A 26,811-nucleotide genomic window follows, 5' to 3' on the forward strand; every position below is an offset into this window, starting at 1 on the left:
CCATGGCCAGCCAGATGCAGGGACACTTAACTGTGGCAATCATTTTGCAATATAAACAAAGATTGTATCATTATGCGGCATGCCTAACCCTTCTGTTAGCTGTCAATTGGACTGGAACAAAATACATTAGAAATAACATAAAAATGGACGTGCAAGTCTAGGAAGTAACTGCATCTCTATGCAATTTCTCTGACAAAGCAAAAAGAGCAGAATCGTATTTCTGGTTTTCTCAGGTCTAATGCATAATAGCACAAGTTGTTTAAGCATAAGCACAGACATATTTATTCTTCAGCTTAATTATCTACATTCTGTGACCTCTTTTTTTCAGTAATATATGTACAGCACTATTTCTAATGGAACATCTCAATTGAACATACTTAAAAGAATCATTTCAAATTTGCATTTCAAAGCAAGAAGGAATTTTTTTTAAAATTTGAATTTCAATGTAGAATCCAATATGACTAACTTAATATTATTCGAGATAACCAACTTTGTGTTGGTAAAATCAGGACTTTGGGGAGTTTAAATCAACAATATAGATCAAAAGTGACTTTCTTTATCAGTGTCTCAGTGACACATAATTTAGTGTCTATAAATCAAAAACAGTCCAACATGATATGATCAGGATTTTCAATTTAAATGCTTGTTATTTTAAATCAACAATATAGACGAAAACTGAGTTTCCTTATTGATGTCTCAGTGACACATAATTTAGTGTCTTTAAATCTAAAACATTCCAACGTGATATGATCAGGATTTTCATTTTAATGCTACTCTTGAAGGTATCAAAATTCAAGCCCTAATCCAAAATAGAATTTAAAAGAAGACACACTAATACTGGTGAACAGGTAAATATTAGTAAGACGAGTGAACTGTATTTTACACACAGTAAAAAACCAAGCACCCACTGTCCACAGAAATGAATTCACATTCTCTTTTACATAAAGGAACATACCAATTCTTTGACTCTGCTCTTTTCTAGATTGAAGTCTAATTTGGTATCTGTCCGGACTTTGATCACTTCATCCTAGTAGGAGGGCAAAAAAACAAGGGAAGGAAATCACAAGATAAGAAACCAAGTCACAGAGAACCCAAGTCTGGGGTTTGCTTTCCCTCTTTCTATCTAGTGGGGCAGACAAGGTCGAGGGTAGGGCCAGGAGCTGGCAGAGAAACAGAGCTGGAGCTTGGGTTGCCAGGGGACACGTGGAATTGATCCAGCCTTGGGACTTCCAGCTGGGAATAAACCTGTTGAAGGTGAATTCATTCTAAACTGGGTGACTGTTGCATTCAATCTCAAGATTTTCAGTATTGGGGGTGGAGCTATAGTACAACAGGTAGGGCATTTGCTTTGCACAAGGCCGACCCGGGTTCGATTCCCAGCATCCCTTATGGTCCCCTGAGCACCGCCAGGAGTAATTCCCGAGTGCAAAGCCAGGAGGAACCCCTGGGTATCTCCGGTGTGACTCAAAAAGCCCCCCCCCCAAAAAAAGATTTTCAGTATCATCTCCTTGTGGAATTTATTAATAATGTTGTTCCATGGGCAACTCTGGAAAGCAAAATGGAGCCCAAAATGTTAATCAATTCTGGATTAAATAAAGCCTCACCTGATTCTTACACAAGACCTTTTTTTTCTTTAATACCAATATCTTTTCCACTTCAAAAAAATAATAATTAAACAACAGGACCGGCAAGTATTTTAAAATCTCATGTAATAATCTTAAGAGAGCTGCTTCAATGAGAATCTAAGGGTTCCACAAGGCTGCTTTAGGAAATTTTAATTGAAAGATGACTTAATTCTTCTAAGAACATAATTTTCTTACAGAGCTTGGCGATTGGCATCAGTAAATTATGCCTTGGCTGAAATATTAGTTAAATCTGATGTGCTTTTGAGACAGATCAATTAGATTTGTATATCTAATATAGTCACATGTTTAGGAACATATAAAGCTTAGGTGATTACATACAAGCAGCACACGTGTGGGCAGGGGAAGGTCTCACCATGACTTGTTGTCTTAACTGATGTAGCTCCAGTTTCATTTTCTAAAAAAAAAAACACAGAAAGAAGCAAGAGGATATAGTTAGAAGGATGGAAGACAAACAAAAAACTTGGTAATAAATGATTATTAAAACATGTATTTATGCGTAAGTTCTTGCTTCCTTCCACACCCGCTTGGCTGTACCCAGAATACAACATGGGTTGAATCATCTCAGTAGCAGAAAAGCTGAATTTGTCACACCAAATCAGTCCTATCATTAAGTATGTACCTTCATACTGTACCTACACATCTTAAAGGTTGTATAAAATAAGTAACACAGTTCTGGAGCTTGGTTTTGATTTTGGTGCTCCTGCCTTATCCTGGCTCTGTGCTCAGGGATCACTCCTGGCAGGGTCGGGGAACCATATTGTAGTTCCACGCCAGTGATCTAACCCAGACTGGCTGCGTGTAAGCCAACCTCCTTACCCATGGTACTGTACTGTTTCTTTGGCCCAAACACAACTATTATTAGGATACACAACTTCCTTTGGGGACCAAGTTTCCCTGAGTACCTCCTTCAATTTGACTTTGAACTAATTCTGCCCTCAAAGCACCTTGACTTCAAGGACAACTTTGAAAGTTCAAACTTTAACCCTTTTCTAGCAAATCTTCTGCTCCAAAGTTCATTACTGGGCTACTAAGATCGCCAGGGAATAAATGGACTTCCTTACGGACATTAACTAGAACTGCAAAGGAATAAAGACACAGGGAACTTAGATGTTAATCCCATAGGACTGTAGCACCGTAGCACTGTCGTCTCGTTGTACATCGATTTACTCGGGCACCAGTAATGTCTCCATTGCGAGACTTGTTACTGTTTTTGGCATCTCAAATATGCCACGGGGAGCTTGCCAGGCTCTGCCTTGCAGGCAAGATATTCTTGGTAGCTTGCCGGGCTTTCCGAGAGGGGCAGAGGAATCGAACCCGGGTAGACCACGTACAAGGCAAACACCCGAGCCGCTGTGCCCACCTTTAAGAAATTCAGGCTGGGGAGGGTGTACAGGAGCTATGACAAGGCAAGCCTTGCAAATCTGGGACCCAGGCTTCACAGCATCACACGTTCCTCAGAGCACTGATAGGCGTGACCCCTGAGCTCAGAACCAAGAGTAGCCCCTGAGCTCTACTGGGCATGGCCTCAAAACACTTCTTCTCTTGGGGGCTGGAGCAATAGTACAGCAGGTAAAGCGTTTGCCTTGCATGCGGCCAACCCGGGTTCGATTCCCAGCATCCCATATGGTACCCTGAGCACTGCCAGGGGTAAGTCCTGAGCACAGAGCCAGGAGTAACCCATGTGCATTGCCCGGTGTGACCCAAAAAGCAAAACAAACAAACAAAAAAATGAACAAAAAAACAAAACCAAAAAAATTCTCTTTCTCTCCACACACCCAAAAACAAAAAACAAACAAAAAAAAAAACTAAAGCAGAATAGCAGAATTTATGCATTAATAACAAGAAAATGCTAAAAAAAAACAATGTAACAGCAAAACAATGTGACCCCTTTACTTAATACCAGAGACAATTAAAAAAGAATGATTTAACACCCAAAAGGAGACAGAGAGTGAAAGGGAATGTGCCTGCCACAGAAGTGGGGATGGGGTGTGGTGTGGGGGGTGGAGGGAGGGATACTTGGGAACATTGGTGGTAGAGAATGGGCACTGGTGGAGGGATGGGTACTCCATCATTGTATGACTGAAACTTAATCACGAAAGTTTGTAAATCTGTAACTGTGTCTCATGGTGATTCATTAAAAAAATTGAAAAATAAAAAAGAATGATTTATGGTTGCAAGACATACTCCAATTTCATCAGAAGAACTTCAAGAGCAATCCTTATTAGAGTTGAATTAATCTAGTATTAAGTTCTTGGGGGGGGGGTAGAGGGGTGGCGTTGAGGAGACAGGGGGAGCTGGAACCCTTGCTTCCTGATGGGTGGGTGGTGCTGACTGAGTAATAACTTGACAACTATTCTGACTTGTGTGGTGCCGGGTACATTGCACCCTTCTGAATATCTGGAGCTCAAGGTCTTAACAAGAGATGTGTCATAAGTGTCATAAGTGTCATCAGCTCTGCATAGCTTTACCTCGTTTTCTGCTCGGAGGGCTGAAAATTCACTCTTCTCCAAAATAATCATATCCTTTTTCACGTTAGAGATCTGAGACATGATTTGCTGAAGAGTGATCTCCTAGGAACAAAAACACAAAACGTCCAACCTTGTCAGGTTTCAACAGCCCCCTCCCACCATGTACCTCCTCCATCCGTGCCCCTCTGCCTGGGGTGACCTGACTGAGAAACGAGAAGAAGGTGGGCAGGAGTGAGCAGCACACTGGCCGGGGATTCCAAAGCGAGAAAAAGGGAAGAAGGAAAACACTTTCTGATGATGTGCATCAGCCCAGGATAACAGTCTGTGCACCTGAGCCCACGGCCACGGTTCTGGTACTTTCCTGTGATGAATAAACACCCTTTTTAAAGCTTTGAATAAGCATCTTTATTTATTTATTTATTTTGGCCTTTTGAGTCATACCCAGCAATGCTCAGGGGTTCCTCCAAGCTCTGCACTCAGGAATTACTCCTGGCGATGCGCAGGGGACCATATAGGATGCCAGGAATCGAACCTGGGCCAGCTGTGTGCAAGGCAAATGCCCTACCCACTGTACTATTGCTCTGGCCCTAAACACCTTATTTTTATCCTGACACACATAGTTGACTACTCCTCTCAACTATGGTTCAAATGACAGCATGCTCTTCAACAGTATATACTCGAAAAATGCATCTCTCCAGTAATGTATCTTCCACCTTCAGAGTTTAGAAAGCACCCAACTCAGCTACCTGCTGCATCTTAGTGACCATGTCCTTGTAGACAATATCCAGGTTGGTGTCCAGGATCTTGACCAATGCCGATACAATGATTTCTGCTTGTTGAGTAGTAAACCCTAAAAAATACAAGAGACCATCAGAATCAGGAGAATTGCCTGTGGTGGTTGAAAGAGACCTTCTCGAGGGGCTGAAGCAATAGCACTGCGGCTAGGGCATTTGCCTTGCACATGGCCGACCTGGGTTCGATTCCCAGCATCCCCTATGGTCCCCCAAACACTGCCAGGAATAATTCCTGAATGCAGAGCCAGGAGTAACCCCTGAGCATTGCTGGGTGTGACCCAAAAATCAGAAAAAAAAAAAACACCTTCTTGATTGGAAGAGAAAACTTGCAAATGTAAATATTCAGGAAAATGTCTGAATTCAGGAGCCGGTGGAAAAAGTAGTGAGGGGCCTAAAGCACAGGAAACGGCGTCTGTCAACAGCAACTGGTGTCTGTCATGCTGGTCAAAGGTGTCTCATTGGTCTCCCTGTCTGGCACAAGTGCAGTGAAAAAAAAGCCAGATCAAAATTTACCTGTCATATTGCCACCCTCCAGAACTCACGGCTGCTTCTCCCAGAAGGGAGCATAAAATGAGGCCCCCATAACCATGCCACCACACTCCGCACCAGGCTGTTTTCACTCGGGGTGCCCCAGTGGGGGGTGGGTGAGAGCCTTCCCCGCCCCAAGGGACCCAGCCCTGACAGCCGACCTCCACTACCCAACACTCCAGACCGCTTTCCACATGCTTAGACCAAGGTTCATATATGAGTGAACATATTCCTGGACACATCATAAGACATTCCCTACCCATTTTCCATAATTATCACACCATATTTGATGGGGTTCAGACAGTAGGCAACAAATCATATACATATTGGAGAGCCCAGCAAGCTACCGAGAGTATCACGCCCACACGACAGAGCCTGGCAAGCTCCCCGTGGAATATTCAATATGCCAAAAACAGTAACAACAACGGGTCTCATTTTCCTGACTCTGGAAGACCCTCCAATCATTGGGAAAGACGAGTAAGGAGAGGTTGCTAAAATTTCAGGGCTGGGATGAATGGAGACGTTACTGGTGCCCACTCCAGTAAGTCCATGAACAAGGGATGACAGTGATACAGTGATACAATGATTGCTCTCATGATTTTAACAGAGTTTAGGTGATTTTTATCATTTTCTGTGCTGTTTCAATTTTCTACAATGGATGTGACTTCCTTAACTTTAAAATGCAGTTAAAAACTAATTTATTTCAGTGGGAAAGCTCAATTACTTCTACCTTGCACAACTCAGCTAAATCATTAACTATGTAAACGGGAATTCAGTGGTTAATTTAATGCTAGAAGACAAATCGATTCTTCATTTCCTCCCTACTATTTTCTTTAGTCATCAGGGGAAAGGCTCCAAAGGGGAAAAATACTGATACTCAATTAATATTCTTAGTAACTTTAGATAGCAACATATTACCTTGGAAATTCTAATAATATGTTTGAAAGTAAGCCTCTAGAAATAAAAAAATAAGTATTATTCAATGCACTGTCGCACTGTCCTCCCGTTGTTCATCGATTTGTTCCAGTGGGCACCAGTAATGTCTCCATTGTAAGACTTGTTGTTACTGTTTTTGGCATACCAAATACATCACAGGGAGTTTGCCAGGCTCTGCCGTGTGGGTGGGATACTCTCGGTAGCTTGCCGGGCTCTCTGAGAGGGATGGAGGAATCGGACCCGGGACAGCCAAGTGCAAGGCAAATGCCCTACCGCTGGGCTAATACTGTTACCCATAAGAACTGAAAAAGAATATGTTGGTCCTTATAAGTAAAGACCCATTTGCTTGAAAAAAGTTGGAACTGGTACAATTTTAGTGGGATTTAACATGGGGCTACAATTAAAATTTTATTTACAATTAAAATTTTAAAGAAAATTTTAACAGAGGCAAAACTTCCAGTGACCTACTTTGGTCACTTTATTCAAAGATCCTTTTATTTTGGTTGTTTGTTTGTTTGTTTCATTGGTTTTGGACCATACCTGGAGGTGCATGGACCTCGCATCTTTGAAGATTAAATGCAGAAATGCAGGCTTCTACATGCACACTGGATACCCCAGTTTCTTAAGCTATCTCCTGAGCCCCCAAATCCTTCAGTTATGAGGGGGTTATTCACCTCTAGAAAAAAAAAACACCCCAGGGTCTATGCACCAAAATGTTAATATTGGTTGCCTGTAGCTTGCTGGGATCCAGAAATATATTTTTTGTTTCTAGTCTTAATTGTTTTTTAAAGTCAGCATTTGCAATTTTGTAACAGCTTAGAGATGAAGTAGATACAAAAAAGCAGAAGTTACGTTTCAAAACCCAAGATACCAGATACAAATGAGTTTTCTGCAAGAAGGGGAAGAGAAACAACCAGAGTTAGTGAGATTTTACACACATGGGAAGTGTTCCTGATCAAGAATCATTGCTCTGGAGTCTAGGAAAATTCAAAATAATGGTTGTTCGAAGGTGTAATGGTGGTGGGATTAGTGCTAGAATACTGCGTGTAATAAATTACTGTGAATGACTTTATATATATCACGATCACGACTATCCTGTTGTTCGTCGATTGCCTCGAGCAGGCCCCAGTAACGTCTCCTTCATCCTAGCCGAGATTTTTTAAAAAGTGCCATATTCAAGGCCCTTTCAGGGTTAGGAGAATGAGACCCATCATTGTTACTGGTATTTGGTAATTGGGTACACCACGGGGGGTTTGCCAGACTCTGCCGTGTGGGCAGGTTACATTCGGTAGCTGCCAGTTTGTCCAAAGTAGGAATGAGATAATAGGATGTCCGGGAACTGGGTTTTATAGTCTCTGAGTCTTGGCTGTTGATGGGATTACACGGTGCCAGGGGGCCAGTTGGTGGGTGTGACCCCTGCCTACTGGAATTTGGAGGATCTGGGTGGAGGATGCTCAGCCCTGATCCGAGCAGGCTTAGAGATCTCAGCCCTGGGACCCGCATGCCTTTGTTCCTCTGCCGGTACTTTATGAGTGTAATAAATTACTGTGAGTGATTATATATATGTATATACACATATATATATAATTATTTTTAAAAAAAAATTAAAAATTTTTTAAAAAGTCATTGCTCTGGAGAGAACAAGGGATAAAATGGTCCCTAAAGTCCTCCCTGGCCTGATCCTAATCCCTTACCTCCAATGCCATCACTCATCACCATGCCAGGCTGGTGGGCACTGTCAGACCCTCCACATCAGTGGGATTCACATAGCAGTGGCACAAAAACAAAATCAAGGATCAAAATCAAGAAAAACCACATGGACATCCTAGAACAATTCTAGATTATATCCCTCCACCCCTCTCGAAGAGCCCGGCAAGCTACCGAAAGTATCTCGCCCGCACGGCAAAGCCTGGCAAGCTACCCGTGATGCCAAACACAGTAACAACAAGTCTCAGGATGGAGACATTACTGGGCCCGCTCGAGCAAATCGATGAACAACAGGAGGACAGTGACAGTGATAGAAAAATCTATGTAGTCCTTATTTTAAAAATAAATAAAGTAAAATAAAATAAAATAAACATTGTTGGGGCCAGAGCAATAGTACAGGAGGTAGGGTGTTTGCCTTGTACGCAGCCGACCCAGGTTCGATCCCCAGCATCTCATATGGTCCCCTGAGCACCACCAGGAGGAATTCCTAAGTGCAGAGCCAGGAGAAACCCCTGAGCATCGCTAGGTGTGACCCAAAAAGCAAAAAACAGAACAAAACAAAACAAAACAAAATACATTGTTATCAATGGGGAAGGGAAATAAATCTCTCAAAGGCAGGAAAAATGTGGAACCATTCTGAATCCTCTAGTTCCCCAATCGCTCACACTCAACAAAATTAAGCTGTTTCCTGGGCCCAAGCAAACCGATGAACAACGGGAGGAAAGTGCTACAGTGATTGATATCATCTAACCCTAGTCTATCTGCACACATGCCCCAGGGTCTTAATATCTTTGTACAAATAGTTTCTTTGAATACATGAACATGAAATCCACAAAAAGAAGAAAGAGAGAGAGGCAATCAGGAAGGCTCCTGCTTAATGAGCTAATTTTAGATTCTCTCATCTAAATTCCAGTTCTCTTCTTGAAAATCTGAGCTGGGAGCAGTGTAGCTGTAAAGACCTACTGTTTCAAGTTTGAGAAGGAAAAGTCATAAGCGGGATGACACAGAATGATAACAGCATTTCACATTTTTTTTTTTTAACAAAGTGAATTCAAGTGGCTGGAGCAATAGCACAGCAGGTAGGGCGTTTGCCTTGTATGCAGATGACCCGGGTTCAATTCCTCTGTCCCTCTCGGAGAGTCCAGCAAGCTACCAAGAGTATCCTGCCTGCACGGCAGAGCCTGGCAAGCTCCCCGTGGTGTACTCGATATGCCAAAAACAGTAACAACAAGTCTCACAATGGAGACATTACTGGTGCCCACTGGAGCAAATTGATGAACAACGGGAGGACAGTGCTACAGTGCTACAGAGTTCAAGTAAATTATTGCACTTAAGTCTCAAAGGGTCTTTTGTTGCTGCCCGTGCTGGAGGTGAGAAGAGGGACACTGAGCTCCTTGGGCTTCTACAGGGGGGACTGGCCCCCCCGGCAGCCTGATTTCCCGACACCTTCTCCAAGCCTAGACCTTCCTCTTTGTCCTGACAAGGAAAGAAGCTGGCTCTTCGGAAAGGGGCAGGTCCAACCAGAGAAAGTACTTGAAGAAAAAGCACATGTATTTTTTTTTCAAAGACAGAACCCACACTAATTTGAGATTCGGATTTGGAGCATATGTGTGTCTCAGTTTAGAGAACTACCACTAGGGATTTTGTCCAGATAAGATTAAATTAGTCTTGCGTGCGGCCGACCTGGGTTCGATTCCCAGCATTCCATATGGTCCCCTGAGTACTGCCAGTGTAATTCCTGAGTACAGAGCCAGGAGTAACGGGAGTAACCCCTGTGCATCGTCAGATGTGACCCAAAAAGCAAAAAAAAAAAAAAAAAAAGAAAAGAAAAAAGATGAAGTATTAGGACCAGACAGATCACACCAGAGTAGCTATGGCACTTGCCTTGCATGCAGCCTATCCTGGTTTGATTCCAGGCATCACATATGTTCACTGAGCATTGCCAAGAGTGACCCCTGAGACAGGAGAAAGCCCAAAACACATAGAATTTATACTGATACAGAAATAAAACAACTCCTCCTCCCAAACAATTAAGTATCAAAATGTCATCTCTATATATATATGAAGTACATTTTCAGTAAATGTTACATGAAGTACACATTCACTAAACATCATATGTCAGAACAATCTTTTATGTTCATCAATTCAATGTCCGCAAAGCAAAGCATGAGTCTAAATACTAAGGAAAAAGAGAAGAAAAGTGCCTGCCACAGAGGCAGGCCCAGAGGAAGGGTGGGAGGGAAACCAGGGACATCAGTGATGGGAATTGTGCACTGGTGAAGGATGAGTGTTGGAACATTATATGACTGAAACCCAATCATGAACACTTGTAACTGTATATCTCACTGTGATTCAATAGAGAAGTTTTTTTTTTTTTTTTCCTTAGGTGCCAGAGCGATAGCGTAGTGGGTAGGGTATTTTTCTTGCATGCAGCCAACCCAGGTTCGATTGCCGGCATCCCATATTGTCCCCCAAGCATTGCCAGGAGTAATCCCTGAGCGCAGAGCCAGGAGTAACCCCTGAGCATCACCAGATGTGGCCAAAAAAAAAAAAAAATCACAAAAAGTTTTTTTTTTTTAAAGAGAGCAAAGTTGAAACTACTATCAATAACTGCTGCTCAACTATTTTGAGGTGCAGCTGGGGGGGGTTCCTCCCAGCCATTCTCAGCCAACCAGGCCCTGGTTCTGCAGTGATACCGGGGTCACCTAGGGATACTTCAGGGCCACCAGGGGCCACACGCTACTGTACTCAAGCCCCCCAAGGCTGCACCCACTGATGCCTGGGGGACCATGTGGGGATCCAATGGAGTTGGGTGCATACAAGGCCTGTGCCTTAATCCTCGAGTTACCCCCTGGCCCTACTGCTCAGCTATTTTAATTTCATGATTTTGTTTTATTATTAAAATATTTTTAGTGGTCAGATCCAGAAGAGAATGGATTTAAAAGGATAAAAGGAGAGAGGGAAAGGCAGGAGGCTCCCACATTTATGGGGATGTCTCTTCAGCAGTTTCCCCTTTAATTACATTATTTTAAAAACACATAAGGGGCTGGATGATAGCACAACGGGTAGGGCATTTGCCTAGCACGCGGCCATCCCATATGGTTCCCTAAGCACCACCAGCAGTTAATTCCTGAGTACAAAGCCAGGAATAACCCCTGAGCATCGCTGGGTGGGACCCAAAAAGCAATAAATAAATAAATAAAATAAAATAAAAACACACAAGATGCGGGTTCAATCTGACACCCCACATGGTCTCCTGAATTCGTGTGGAGTCACCCCTGAGCACAGAGCTAGGAGTTAGCCCTGAGCACTGCTGGGTGTGGCCAAAAAACATACAGGGGTTGGAGAGATAACCAGAGGGTAAGTTGTTTGCCTTGCCTGTGGCCAACACATGTTTGATCCCCAAGCACCCCCTATGGTCCCCTGAGCCTGCCAGGAGTGATCCCTGAGCACACAGCCAGGAATAAGTCCCGAATGCTGCAAAATCAATCAATAAATAATCCTTAAAAAAATAAAAGAGAAAGAAAGAAAAAAAGAAAACCCCAAACACACAACACACAAGATGCACAGGAAAGAACTATCATTTTTCTGTATCAGAGAGTTGGCATAGGAATCATTCCTAGTCTGGTTTAGTAGTAGCTACATTTTTTTTTTTAAATAACACTATGCTTTCCAGGGGGATGTCAGAAAAAATATACTTTCGTTGGAAAAACGAAACAAAAAAAAAAAAAAGAGATGAAAACGTGTGAGAGATTCCTCAATTGTATGGGAGAAATCAAAAAGTCCTAAACACAAAAGGAAGACATGAAAACAAGCTGGCCCAAGAGATTACCCGCAAACTTCTAAGTCAGAGAAAGGAGAAATGACAGGACAACTAAGAGTCGTTACAGTCTGGGGCTAGAGCGATTAGCACAGTGGGTAGGGCGTTTGCCTTGCATGAGGCCGACCCAGGTTCAATTCCCAGTATCCCATTATGGTCTCCTAAGCACCAACAGGAATAATTCCTGAGTGCAGAGCCAGGAGTAACCCCTATGCATTGCCGGGGTCACAGTCCTCGTATAAAGCACCAGGTGGCCAGGGTGTGGATTACCATTTTCCTCCAGCACACACACTAAGGCGTGGGTGTCAAAGTAGAGTTTTCTGTTCCCGGAAGAGGTGAAGTCTCTGTTTTTGCGCTCCAGCTGCGGGCACCCGGTGGAGAGGCTTAGATCTAGAATGGGAAGGACAAAAAAGGTTCAAAACAGAGTCTGACGCTACACGGAAGTAACTCAGCACCCTACAAGACACCAGGCATGCTGGCGGCAAAGCCTGCTTCCACGACAGCTGTGCTGAGAGCTGATTCACACAGAACACGCCAATTTCAAGGGAGCCAGGATCTTGCTCGGAGTGTATTCAGAGTTGTGACATCTTCCCCCAAACCATGAATTTTATTTTATCTTTTTGGGTCACACCCAGGCGATGCTCAGGGGTTACTCCTGGCTCTGCACTCAGGAATTACTCCTGGCAGTGCTCAAGGTACCATATGGGATGCTGGGAATCGAACCAGGTTTGGCCGTGTGCAAGGCAAATGCCCTACCCACTGTACTATCGCTCTGGCCCCCAAACCCTGATTTTTAGAGCATTTGCATCACCCTAAAAGAAATTCTTCCCCCTTTAGCTACCATTCTTTAACTCTCCTGCTCCTCCACCCTCTGGTAACTCCTGGTCTATTTTCTATTTCTGGAACTGCTTTGCCTGGATATCTTACACAAGGTCATAAAGCATGTGGCCTTGGAATAGATACCTTTCATTTCCCTCATCTCCCTTGTAGTGTCAGAATCTGATTTTTTTTTCCTTTTCGATACTCCATGGCATGAACATAAAATGTTGATGCTATTCATCAGCAGAAGGACTCATGGACCATTTCCACATCTGGGCTATTATGAATAATGATGTTTTGTGGGAGCATGATTTTGAAGCTCCTGGACATATAACTGAGCACATAAATACTATATCATATCAGAATTCTGATACCTTGAAGGAGACTCTGCCAACAATTCCCACAGTTGCATTATTTTACATTCCCAACCACAGTGAGTGACGGTTCCAATTTCTCCCCATTCTTAACAACATATCTGTTATTTTCTGGCTTTTTATTATAACCATCCCAGTGGGCATAAAGCGGTGCCTAGCTGGGGTTTGAAATTGGATTTCTCTTATGGCTAAAAGGTTTTGAGTATCTTTCCATGTGCTGACTGGTGATGCCATTCTGTAATTTTATCATAAAGGATATTTAAATATAACTTCTTACTATCCCAAATCACATTTGGATTGTGAAGCGGCAACACCAGATGGGGCAAAACGAAGTTACAATTTTCCAAATGCTTTGCACCCAGAAGTCCTGCGCTGCACTGCAGGGAGCACCTCAGACCCCCGAGCAACTTACCTAGAGTCCTAGCCCCTGAGCATCCTAAATGTGCCTCAACCCCCCTGCTCCCCACACACTCCCACCACCAAGAAAAAGCACACAAAAAAAAACCCTTTCATTTCGTTTGTTTTTTGGGTCACACCAGCAGGCAGTGGCAATTTCCATTTAAATGTGATCATATCTACTGCCAAGGTTTCCACTACAGATGCAAGAAGTGTCCTGGCACTTTTGTCTGACTGTATGGCAGCCTAGTCCAAATGAGGGCATTGGGGAGAGAACCCAGGATTGGACAAGACAGAATCTTTGTGAGCAGTAAGCACTTGTTTTGTTCCCAAGAAAAATCTAAGACACAAGCTTATAAAAAAAAAAAGACAGAAAATCATTCCCCCGATTTCTGTCTTATTGCACTTACAAAAGTTAAAGAGTTGAGTTTACATACAAGTAGCCAAAGATTCTTCATATGGTTCTATTAAAAAATTTATCATTATTATTATTATTATTATTATTATTTGCTTTTTGGGTCACACCCGACGATGGACAGGAGTTACTCCTGGCTCTGCACTCAGGAGTTACACCTGGCGGTGCTCAGGGGACCATATGGGATGCTGGGAATCGAACCCAAGTTGGCCGCATGCAAGGCAAACACCCGACCTGCTGTGTTATCTCTCCAGCCTCATCTATTAAAAATTTAAAAAATAAAGAAAATTAAAAAATATATATATATAATAAGCATGAGTGAAAGTCTTACTATAGATTTGTCCAGACTTTTTATGAGGTAGGTTATGTAGAAGAGAGAACTACTCCATCCACCAAGAGTTCAAAGGTTTGCTCAGTCTCTGAAGAGACTGGAACAGTCAGCTCCTACTGTTAACAGTTCCCCAGGGTTCTCCGGGAAGTTCAAGTCAGAAGAATCACACAAGGATGGGCCCTGGTGGGTCTGATAGCCTTGAGCTGTGGTTTCCAGCCTCTGCCCTGGAAAAAGCAGGTAGCTGGGCTCTGGTCTGTGTGAGCCCAGGCTCTGGTTCAAGTGACCCCAATGATGTACACGCTGTAGGCTGACCAAACAGAAAATGCAGCCATTGGGGCCAGAGTAATAGCGGGGAGGGCATTGGCCTTGCACGTAGCCAGGTTCAATCCCTGACATCCCATATGGTCCCCTGAGCACCGCCAGGAGTGATTTCTGAGTGCAGAGCCAGGAGTAACCCCTGAGCATCTCTGGGTGTGACCCTAAAAGAAAAAAAAAAAGAAGAAAAAAAATGAAGCCATTCTTTTATGAACCTCTATGTTTTTGTAATGGCATAAATGGGGCCCTTGGAGTCAAACAGCCATTAGCCGAGTGTACAAGGGCCAGGGCCAGGGTCAGGGCTACAACGTCAGCCCAAATTTCACCCATCTTGGCCCTTTCAGCCTTCTCCTGCCGGCAAAACTATTCTGGTTTTGATACTCTCATAATCGTGACACTTGGTCCATCCTTAAGCTTGATTTACTTCCATTTCTCAACCTGTCAATTCTAAGTACTCCTTTTTATCCCGTTTCATTTCAACTTGACATTGAAATCTGCTAAGTACCCACTCTGCTCAGGTCAGGCTCAGCATTATGGTATTACCTTACACTGTAAGATTCTCTGCATTTCCACCAGGGGTCAAGGGACAGCTTTTATTGCTCCCTTATCAGTGAGTTCAGGGAGAGATGGCAGGGAGTCAGCATTTACTGCTTTATTTCCTTTATAGCATCTGCTAGCCCAAGCTCTGCAAGAACTGCCAGTCTTAGTAATTTTTCTATCCTTAGCACCCAGCAGAGGGCCCAGCGCGCTGCAGGACAGAAATCCATGTTTTAAAAAACTCAGTTCTACCACCACTGAGATCATGAGACACAGAGAAAGTCTGAGACCAGTTTCTCGTCTCTAGTTAGCTTTCCCTTTCCGCATCACTGAGCTCACTTAAATTGGATACGACCTTTCCCCGCCTTTATCTCCATTCAGTCCTCGGGCAAAATTGCCTTCAAGAGAAAAGACAAGACTGTTTGCCTGTCACAGAAAGCGAACCTGGAGAAACAGCCAGTGGGGAATGAATGAGAGCATGAATGAATGAGCGAACCTGGAGAAACAGCCAGTGGGGAATGAATGAGAGCATGAATGAATGAATGAAACCATTTCTCCAGGGGCCCTCACAAGGCTCCCCTGCCCCTCTTAAAACTGTCCTGGTCTTGGGGCTGGTGCGATAGCATAGCGGGTAGGGCCTATGCCTTGCACACCACTGACCCAGGTTCGATTCCCAGCATCCCATATGGTCCCCTGAGCACTGCCAGGAATAATTCCTGAGTGCAGAGCGAGCCAGGAGTAATCCCTGTGCATCGCCGGTTGTGACCAAAAGAGAAAAAATAAAAACTGTCCTGGACTAGGGGCCAAAGAGATAGCATAGTGGGTAGGGTACTTGCCTTCCATGTGACCAAGTGGGGTTCAATCCCAGAGATTCCATGTGGTCCTCTAGCCTACCAGGACTAATTCCTGAGTGCAGAGCCAGGAGTAAGCCTGAGCACTGTAGGGTGTGGTCCCCCCAAAACCAAAACAACACCCCCTACCAAAGAAACAACAGCAAAAGACAAAATGAAACAGATTGTGGGTCAGGGCACTGGCAGACATCTGTGTCAAGCACTGGTTTATGAAGAGAGAGGGATTATTATTAGCTCCCAAATTCTTCAGTTTTTAATACTAAATTAGCCATATGCGCAATTTAAAATAACCATCACTCCCTCCCCTTGCACACAGAGAAAACAAACTATGCCAACTCTTATCTAGCAATTTGTTTTCTTCTCCAGTAAAGAAAAGACTGGAATATACTCCAGTGTCAAGTTGATTGCAAAGGCTGCCGTCCGAGAATTGGAGGAAAGGGCTGGTCACTTCCCACTTGGCATTTCACCCTCGTCTTGCAGAAGATTACAGCCAGGTCTCTCTGTCAGAGGCCCAGTCTGGGCACCACCCCCCTCTGACTCTTTTTCCTTTATGTGGCATCCAAATAAGACTCAAGAACTACAAAGTGGGGCTGGAGCGATAGTACAGCGGGGAGGGCATTTGCCTTGCAGGTGGCCGACCTGGGTTCAACCCCCAGCATCCCATATGGTCCCGCGAGCACCACCAGGGTAATTCCTGAATGCAGAGCCAGAAGTAACCCCACATTACTGGATGTAACCCAAAAAGAAAAAAAAAAACCTATAAAGTCCCCTATCAGTCAGGAAACAAGTAAGCAAGTGGGATTCGTACTTCTCCTTTTGGGAACCTTCTGCATATCAAAAAAGCTATTAAAAATGCACCCACAGCAGGCCCAAAGTTAGCCTTGAACTAAAAAAGTAAGCCAAACACAAAATTTCTATCCTGAAGCCTAAGCAGGCCTTTCCAGGACTTTGGGCTTATAACTACCAGGCCAAAAACAAAGGTACGAAAGATGTTTGTTGCTGGTTAAACATTCTCCCTTCGCTATTGCTTCTGTGTCCTACAGTTATGCTGCATCTTTACTTTCCATGAGGTCAAGAACTAGACCACTGAAGCATCCAACAGGACTTGTCAGAAAACGGGTTAGAAGAGCATTCTTTCTTTGGCTGCAGTTTCTTGTATTATGAGAGAGAAAGAGGGAGGAGGAAGAAGTGGGAGGAGGTGGGAGGAAGAGGAGGAGGAGAAAGGGAAGAGGGAGGAGGAAGAGGAGGAGGACACGAGAATGAGGAGGAGAAAAAGAGGAAGAGGAGGAGGAAGAGAAGAAGAGGAAAGGAGGAGGAGGAGGAGGAGGAGGAGAAGGAGGAGAAAGGGAAGGAGGAGGAAGACAAGGAGAAGAATGAGGAGGAGAAAAAGAGGATGAGGAGAAGAAGAGGAGGAGGAAGAGGAGAAAAAGAGGAGGAGGAGGAGGGGGAGAAAAAGAGGAGGAGGAGGAGGAGAAGAGAAGGAGGAGGAAGAGGAGGAGGAGCAAAAGGCAATGTACACTGAAAGACCCAAACCACTTGTTACACCTCTTTACTGCAGGCTGGGAAGCAGGCAAAACACACCTCCCACCCCGCTGCACACAGAGCTTTCTACATTGACATTGTGCTGTTCTGCAACCAGGCTCCCCTCCAGCTAATGGAATTTTTACATTGCAGGTGTGCCAACAATGATTTGGCCATGTGCTCAACCACTTGCACTATCTCCCTCCCACTGATGACCAAGTGTGTATTTGTGTGTTTGTTTGTGTATGTGTGTGAGAGAGACAGAGAGACAGAGACAGAAAGAGACAGAGACAGAGCCCAGTAAGTACCCTCACCCCAGCACCAAGGTGAGGCCCCTTATTAATAAAGAAAGTATTTGTCTTGCCATGTTAATAAAGACTCGGAAAACTCACAATTTATGGGACTGGAGAGAGAGAGAGTACAGAGGGTGAGGTGGTTGCCTTGCACGAAGCTGATCCAGATTCGGTCCCCAGCACCACATATGGCTTTCAGAGCCCTGCCAGGAGTGATCTCTGCACAGAGCAGGACTAAGCCCTGAGCACCACTAGGTGTAACCCCAAACACCAAAACCAACAAACAAAAACACCTGACAATCCACCCTACCCAGAAAATAGTCTGTTTTCCTTCCGTATCTCAGATGTCCTCGATTGCCCTCATTTCTAAATCAAACGGAGTCAAATGACACTTCTTGGGTGAAACCTGTTTTAATGACCCTCCAAACTCATAGGACAACTCCCTCCCCCCCCAACTTCCTTTCCCCTTAACCCTTCCATTTCTTTCCTATCTCTGATCAATCGTGCAAATCATATTTATTTCAAACTGGCTGTGCATAATTACGTCCTCAAACTTCACCTCAGTAATAGTCTTGTCATTGAACAGCTATGCAGTTAAAACGGGCGTGGGGTGGGGGAGGTTGTGGGTTGTTGGGCCACACCCAGCTGTGCTCAGGGCTCCTTCCTGGCTCAGTGCTCAGAGTTTACACCCGGGGATCCAGCTAGAGTCAGCTGCGTGCAAAGCAAACTCCATGCCGTCGTGCGCGCTCTCTCTCTCTCTCTCTTGCTCCCGACTACTTCGATCTTGCCTGAGAGTGCTCGACCCTGGACTTGAGTTCCAGGAAGGGAAAGATCTGTGGGCACAGGTCCCGGGGGGCAGGGGGGGGCGCACCGGGAGCGGGCCCGGCACAGGCCAGACGCCAGCGCCTCACGTGCCAATGCACGCCTCGGTTTCAGTTCCCGGACGAGGAAGCACTATCCGTCCCCGTCTCAACGGCCCTATCTCGTCTCAGGCTTGCGCGCACAACTCCGGCACCCGGCTGGTCCCCAAGCGGTGGTCCCAGCATCCGCCCCTGCACCGAGGGCACCGGTGAAAACTTGCGCCCCCAACCCGGTGGCCCTGAACACCCCCCCTCCCAGCCCCTCAAGAAACACCCGGCCCGGTCTCCGCCGGCGAGGAGGGCGGGGCCAGCCAGACCTTCGTCCCCACGCCCCGGGAGGAGCCGGGTGACCGCGGCTGACCCCGATCACCCCGGGGTGGCCGGGCCCTCCCCTTCGGGAGGTGCCAGCCCCGCGCGCCCCGCGCCCCGCGCCCGCCCGGCCTCACCTCTCCTGGAGCGCGCGAGCGCGGCCGTCGGGCCGTGGCACGCGTGGCACCGGGCGGCCGCGGTGGGCGCGGGGCGCAGACACTCCCAGTCCCCGAGCTGGCGGCGCGGGGCGGCGGTGGCCAGGCGCGGGGACGGCACCAGCAGGAGGAGGAGCAGCGGGGAGGCACGTGACGCGGCGCCGCGGGACGCCCGGGCCCCGGGGCGCAGCAGCCCCAAGCCGCCGGGGAAGCCGGACACGCCGCGGCAGCCGTCGGGGGGCCAGCGCACCAGCCGGCGGCGACCACCCGGGGTCCCCCACCCTCCGCCCGCCTCCCAGCCGCGATCCATCCCCGCGGCGCTGCCGGGCCCGGGCGCGCGTTCATGCGGCTCCGAGCGGCGCCGGTGACGCGCGGCGGGGGCGGGCGGGGGCGCGGGGCGGGGCGCGTCACCGGCCAAGCAGGGGTGGGCCCAGCGTTCCCGCCCCGTCTGGGCGCGGGCTTGGCCGCAGGAGCCGGACGCGGCCCTGGGCTCCCCGAGGCTGCCGGGGGGGCCCCGGCACCGGCCTAGTTTGCATATGCAAAGGGGATGTCATACCCCCACCCCCACCACCCCGCCCCGTGCCCGTCGGGACCCGCCCAGGGTCCCCGCAGCACCCCCTGGGGTGCGCGAAGGTGTGGCGTGGGGGCGGGTTCTGAGAAATGATTAACCGGGCTCTGGGGCTGGGTGCTCAGCCGGGCCGATACTTTTAAAGGCGATACGACGGGTTGGACTTTTGTTCCCCAGCCTCGCACGCTAGAGAGAGAGTCCCAGTCGGGGCTTTCAAACTCCGGGCGTGGATGGTTGGGACCTAGTGGGGGTCGGGTGGGTGCACGTTGTGAACGCCTGCCGCTCCTGTCAGTTGCCAGCCCACGTGTAAACTCTGCAGACGCTTTTTTTTTTGTCCGTTTGGGGCCATTCCCAGCTCCGCTGCTGGAGTACGCAGGGGGCACACAGCGCTGGGTGGGGGTGGGTGGGGGGATTACATGCTTCTCAGTTGCGGGGGTCCAGGGACATCATGACTCTGTGCTGGGGTTGGGGTTGGGGGTGGGTTCCCTGAGGTTCTTGGGGACCGTGCCGTGCCCAAGATAGAATTTCGGGCTTCCAGTGCTCAGCCCGTTGAGGTATTTCTTCGGTCTCGGATGTTTGTTGAGAGAATGAATAAAATACACAAGATGCCAGGATAAGAGATACAACAAAATATGATTTTGTATTGGTTTTTGCTCTGAGAGAATTCCTATACATCAAAATGCTTACACATAAACGATTAGCGAAGACTACGTTTGGAGCTGTAAGACTTACTGAGCACTTATCAGAGAGGTGTAACCATCAAAATGTAAAGAGGGAGTCAGAGCGATAGTACAACGGGGTGGCGCGCTTGCCTTGCACGCTGCCCACCTGGGTTTGATCTCTGGTACCATATATGGTCCCCGGAGGCAGTCAGGAGTGATCCCTGAGCATATGGCCAGGAGAAAGTCCTGAGCACCACTGGGTGTGGTCCCCAAGTATACATACATACATACACACATACATACATATACACACACACACATATATCTTTAAATACTGAGACTGAAAAATATAATACAGGGATGAAGGCTTTTGCTTGCATGCAATTGACCCCCATTAGATCCCTGGAACCACATGGTCTCCCCAACATGGCTAGAAACAACCCCTAATCCCTTTGGGTAAGGTTTTTTGAGGCCATAAACAGTTGCACTTGGGGCCCACTTCTGGCAGTGTTTGGGAGACCATATGTGGTACCAAAAATTGAACCCTGGTCTGCCACATGCAAGGCAAGCACCTTACCCACTGATGATTCAGAACCCTAATTTTTAGAAAAGTAATGCTATTAATGACCTTAGTGAAGTTCTTAGTGTAGCACATAGCTGGTACATAATAAATATCAGTTCCAATTTTGGTTAAATATGACTTTTTCTTGAATAAAGGAGTGACAAATGTTGCTTTTTTTTTTTTGGTTGTTCTATTCTCACAACAGAGGTAACATTAACTTATAAGACTAGGCTTTAGATCTCAAGTTTATGTCTCATTATAATGCATGTTACCACACTATATCTTTCACCTAAATCCCAGTACTTCCCTCCATCACAGTCCATTGGGGTTTTCCAGTCTTTCAGTTTAGCTAATCCCTGTACTGTGGTCAGAGTCCAAGGGTGAATGTTTGTTGGGCTTTTTCTACCTCCTTGTTTTGTTTCTTTATATCCCACATAAGAGTAAGATTGTCCAGGATTTCTCTTCTGCATTGTAACTTACTTCCTTTCCAGTTGCATCTTTGTTGTGGCAAAAGGCAAGATTTCGTTTTTTTTTTTCTTCTTAGCAAAGTAGAGTTCAATTGTATATATGTGCCAGATTCTTATCTCTAATCCTGACTAATATAGGAGTCTAATGGACAGAAAACCTAGATACTGGAGTCTAATGACCAAAATAAAAATATCTTCTTACGGGGGCATTGGTGGGGGGTCTGAACAATCCCTTGAGTTCTGGTCTTTCTGACATAGATTGGACCAGCCACAGTAGGGAGCCCCTGCTCTCACCCTACTTCAAGATGTAGGATCCATCTGTGAACTGAGTTGGATTCATAGAGCATACCTCTGAAACCCAGTAGCTGTGAGATCTTGGGGTTCCCACACATTCCCAGAGCTGACTCTGGAAGAGGTCATGGGCCTGCTCTCAAGTGCATTGCCAGGCAAACAGAAAAGGGCAAGATTGATTATCCCAGTGCAGGCAGGTCAAAGGGTGAACGAGGACCTGGGACAGGGCTGGGTGTGACCTTTAACACAATGACCCCATTTACCAGTACACATCAGATTAGCTCCTCTCCTCAGTGAAAGAGTTGCAAAGGGTGAGGAGAGGGTTCTGGCTCTGGGTAAATGGCTTGAGATCACTTCTCCTATTGCTCCAACTCAGTGAGACTATGAGACCTAAAGAGAAGGCATAGAACAGATACTGAGGACCGTGGCAAACAGTGGAAGATGGATAAAATTTCAATGAACTGCTAAACTGATGTAGAATTTGCTGTTTATAAGACCCTCTGGGATCCTTCTACACTGTACTGTCAAACAAGAATTCTATACCCAGCTAAAATTTATTTGGGAATAAAGTTCTTCCTGTGCTAACATACGCCTCAGAGACCTGGGCCCTATGAAAACAGGATGAGAACACTATTTGGGTCTCCCAAAGAAGAATCAAAAGAGCTATGCTTGGAGTATCACGCTTCACTCAAGTGAGAGAAGGAATACGGAATTCCGACCTCCACTGACAATCAATAATCAGGGACAGTGTCTTGTTTGCCAAGGCATCGAAAATCAGATGGGCTGGACACGTAATGCAATTTAGAGACGACATTGGATTAGAGTTGTTACTGACTGGATTCCACGGTATGTCATAAGGACACATCGCTGCCCACCTACCAGATGGTCAGACTTCTTCGTCAAAACCCGGAACAAACCATTTGAGGCTCTTCGTGTTCCTGGAGCAAGCAGATGCCATTGTCTCATACACTAGCATGAGACAGGGATGAATAGAGATGTTACTGGCGCCCACTCGAGCAAATCAATGGGATGACAAGTGATACAAGTGATACAAAGTTGAACGATGACCGTCTTGTAGAAGAAAAACATAGACTTGGGGGGGGGGCATTGGGCACACCCTCTGGAGCTCAGGGACTACTCTTGGCTCTATGTTTAGGCAGACATACCTGCCAGTGCTTGGAGACCAGCAGGCTTGATTGAAAGGAATTGCTAAGGGCTGGGGATATAGTTCATCAGTAGAGTGCTTACCTTGCGTGTGTGAGACCCTGGGTTTGATACCTGACACTGTAAAAATAACTGCTCAAGGAAATTCACTAGGTAGAAGGGAAATAGGTAGAAGACATAGTAAAAGGACACTTAGAATGTTAAGAATGAAGAAAGAGAATCTGGAGAGATAGTATAGCATCTGGGGCATTTGTCTTGCACAAGACTGATCTACGTTTGATACCTGGCACTGCCTATATATTCCCTCGAGCCCCTTCACAAGTGAGGCCGGACTGTAGATCCAAGAGTAAGAGTGAGCTCTTGGAACCACTGGGTGTGGCTGTTCTTGTGTCAACTTTGCATTCAATGAAAGTGATCTAAACCATTTATTTAGCAAGACAGATAATGTGGTGACAATTGTTTTCTTTTCCTTTTTTTCGATAAGAGAAAAAGTGAGAGAGAAGAAAGAGCCAACAACAACAACAACAACAAATTTAAGATCAGATAGTAAATATTTTTGACTTTGTGGGCTACCTACAACTTCTCTGCATTCTTCTTTGTTTCCAAAGCAAATTGTAGACTGGGATTGACCTAGGAAGAAAACTTGAGAAATGCCAAGCACAGCCATAGGACTAAGTAGGTCTGCAGGGTGAAGAAGGAAGGGTGTTCCTCTAGGCATCTCACCACAGTGGAACTCTCCACGGAATTCCTTCTGGGCATGCAGTCAGCTGAGAAGGGAGGAGTGCTGGCCCCAAGACCTGCTAGTGAAGGATGGATTGTGCTGGTGATTTAGCCCTAACCTCTGAGCTTATTATTTTGTGCAATCACCCCCAAAGGAAGGCCGAGGCTTGGTGGAGATGGAATAAGCAAAACACACTGATTACCCACCCTTGCGAGTATGTGAATCTACAGTGGGCACGTCCTGAGGAAGACACAGTGCCATGACAGTGAGTGAGGGGTCTCAGTTTTAAGACTGGGTTTCATGGCTGTGTCCTGTGATGCTGGAGCAGAGAGAACATTGTTATAAACATTGTTTGGGTCAATGCTTGCCTCCATCCCTTTAGCAAGACAGATAATGGTAGACCCACTGATGGGGTGGTATCTAACAGAAGGAGGGGTCCTTCTTTTCTTTGCTTGGCTTCTCCTCTGAAAGACTGCAGCAGACCTCCAGTAATCCCAGCATTTGATACCAGCCTGGAGTGTGGAAATAAAAGATGACTCCAACCATAGTTGAGCTGTGACAGTGCTAAGGTTGAGGGACACTCCTGCTGTGCCGATTTACAGCTCTCATTTTGCATGCGAGAGTAAGTCCCTCCACCATCGCTGCAGATAAGAATCAGTAAGTGAGAAGGGGGAGAAGTAAGACACTCAAGTACTTAAAGCATGTCAGGAGACAGCCTAATTACCACTGGACCTCATAATGGTGATGTAAGATAGAAACTGAAATAATTTCTGCTGTGAAATGAGTCATTCCAGGTGTAGCAGAAGAGAAGGAGGTTATTCAGAGTCAAAATGAGAATCACCCTGGAGTAAAGGAGCCCATCATCATGAAGGCAATCCCAGTTAGCACTGAGGTGTGGCTTCCTGACAGAATACAAGGTCCTTGGTTTGATTCCCCAGCACTATAAATAAAGAAAAAAAACCTAGTGAAGCATATCTAGTTCATTGTACCCCCTTGCCCTCTCTCTCCAACCAAGGAGGTCCCAATTTATATAACATTTCAACTGTTGCGCTATTCTTCATAGGGGGGAAACAAAGACATTAAAGCAACATACTAAAGTAACAAAGTATTTGCTTCAGCTGGCATATGGTAATTTTCTATCATTCCCATCCAAGTGGTAAAGACATACTTGAACTTTTGAGTTTGGGATGGTTGTGTCTGGCAGATGTAAGGTGAGAGGAAATACTAGAACAAAGACTTAGCATCTGTGATAAAGACGATCTCTTGAGGCACGGTCCTCCCCACTTCCTTCCACTCCCTACCTGATTTCTCCTGGTGCCTCTGGGCTTCCCATGCTGAGATCATTGGGGCTGGAGTAGAAATGGACCAGTTCTGCGGAGGTCTTCATAGCTGACAATCTCACTACTGCCTTAAACCTTGATAGTTTTTCTTTTCCTCTGCACCCCAAAAGTAGATTTTACCACCTGAGACATTAACCAATGTCTCCTTCTTATGTGTTCATTCTATATGATTCTCACCTTTCAAGAACTTTGTCTTCAATATACAGATTCTCTTTTTGTTGTTGTTGTTGTTTTAATCATCCTTCCCTGTATTTCTGGATCCTTTTTTTTTTTTTTTTTTTTTTTTTTGCTGAATTTTTACTGGGCTAGAGCGATAGCACAGCTGTAGGGCGTTTGCCTTGCACACAGCCAACATGGCCGACCCGAGTTCAATTCCTCCGCCCCTCTCAGAGAGCCCGGCAAGCTACCGGGAGTATCTCACCCGCATGACAGAGCCTGGCAAGCTCCCCGTGACGTATTCGATATGCCAAACACAGTAACAAGAAGTCTCACGATGGAGACGTTACTGGGCCCGCTCAAGCAAATCGATGAACAACGGGAGGACAATGACAGTGACAGTAACAATGAATTTTAACTGCAGCAACTACTCTGCATGTACTGGATCCTTTGTCTATTCTTTTGAATGACTTCAGTCCTGTCAATTTTTTAAAAATTCTTTTGTATTCACTTTCTCAAGCTTTTCTTCCCTGGAAAGAGTTATAATTTTTTTTTTTCTAAACTACTTCTGTTTAGACTGCTCTTCTAAGCAGTCATATTACCTCTGACATTTGTAGCGATCACAGAGCATGAGAGCAAACAGAGACCCAATAACCATATATCCAAATATTTATGTAGGGGAGTTGAGGCTACACCTGGCTGCACTCAGGGACTACTCCTGTCTCTGTGCTCAGGTGTGATCCCTGGTGGTACCCAGGAGACCACACATGATACCAGGGATTTGAACCTGGGTGTGTTCAAGGCAAGCATTTTAACCCCTACACTATCGCTACAGCCCTGTATATCCAAATATTGATGAGTTTCAAGTCAACTTCTGTCACTGTCACTGTCCTCCCGTTGGTCATCGATTTGCTCAAGTGGGCCCAGTAACATTGTGAGACTTGTTTGGCATGTCGAATACATCAACGGGGAGCTTGCCAGGCTGTGCCGTGTGGGCCAGATATTCTCGGTAGCTTTCAGGCTCTCCGAGAGGGGCGGAGGAATCAAAGGCGGAGGAATCGAACTTGGGTGGGCCTAGTTGGCCACCTGCAAGGCAAACGCCCTACCCACTGCGCTATCGCTGCAGTCAAGTCAACTTAGAGACAATGAAATAAAACACAGTTTATCCTCCTTCCTTGTGAAGTGATGAATATTGGAGAGCTTCACCTTCATTTTTTTGCTAAGTGGTGATACATTTACAAAATAACACTGTCTAGCCAGTATGACAATGACAAATAATAGTTGGAAATGATCACACTGAACCAGAACTGAGTGTTAAAAGTAGGAAAAGGGATACATATGAGAACCTTTCAGTATCTGTGTTGCAAACAATGATGCAACAGACAGAGAGAGAGAGAGAGAGAGAGAGAGAGAGAGAGAGAGACAGACAGACAGACAGACAGACAGAAAGAGAGAGGTTCCTGTCATAAAGGCAGGCTGGTGTGTGTGTGGGGAAGATGGAGGGGGTGACAGGCAGGAAATTGGCGACATTGGTGCTGGGAAATGTGCAGTGGTGGAAGGATGGGTGTTGGGACACTATATAACTGAAACCTAATTATGAACAGCATTGTAAGGGCCTATCTCACAGTGATTCAATATAAATAAAATAATTAAATAAAATAAAAAAAAACATGAAAATAAAAGTATCTAGGAGGTTCTTTGTGTCCAGGTGCAGACCCAGGTGCAGGAAGCCAGGAATACAAGCCTAAGACTGTCAGGCAACTGCAACGGGCACACAAGTCCCATTGCTCCCCCCACCCCACCCC

General features: G+C 45.8%; 1 protein-coding gene across 1 annotated transcript in view; it reads right to left on the reverse strand.

The window, feature by feature from the left end:
• The window catches only part of MCUR1 (mitochondrial calcium uniporter regulator 1), a 36,693-nt gene that overhangs the window by 8,621 nt on the left and 1,261 nt on the right, over positions 1 to 26,811 (reverse strand). Inside the window, exons 3-8 of the mRNA XM_056132130.1 lie at positions 19,058 to 19,600; positions 12,170 to 12,289; positions 4,861 to 4,964; positions 4,115 to 4,216; positions 1,999 to 2,040; positions 956 to 1,027 (exon numbers count right to left, since the gene is read on the reverse strand). Of these exons, the coding sequence (XP_055988105.1) occupies positions 956 to 1,027; positions 1,999 to 2,040; positions 4,115 to 4,216; positions 4,861 to 4,964; positions 12,170 to 12,289; positions 19,058 to 19,600 (983 nt within the window). The remainder of the gene's footprint in view (positions 1 to 955; positions 1,028 to 1,998; positions 2,041 to 4,114; positions 4,217 to 4,860; positions 4,965 to 12,169; positions 12,290 to 19,057; positions 19,601 to 26,811) is intronic.

Source organism: Sorex fumeus, unplaced genomic scaffold (genome assembly GCF_029834395.1).
Source record: "Sorex fumeus unplaced genomic scaffold, SorFum_2.1 ptg000094l, whole genome shotgun sequence".
In the NCBI taxonomy this organism is placed as follows: Eukaryota; Metazoa; Chordata; class Mammalia; order Eulipotyphla; family Soricidae; genus Sorex; species Sorex fumeus.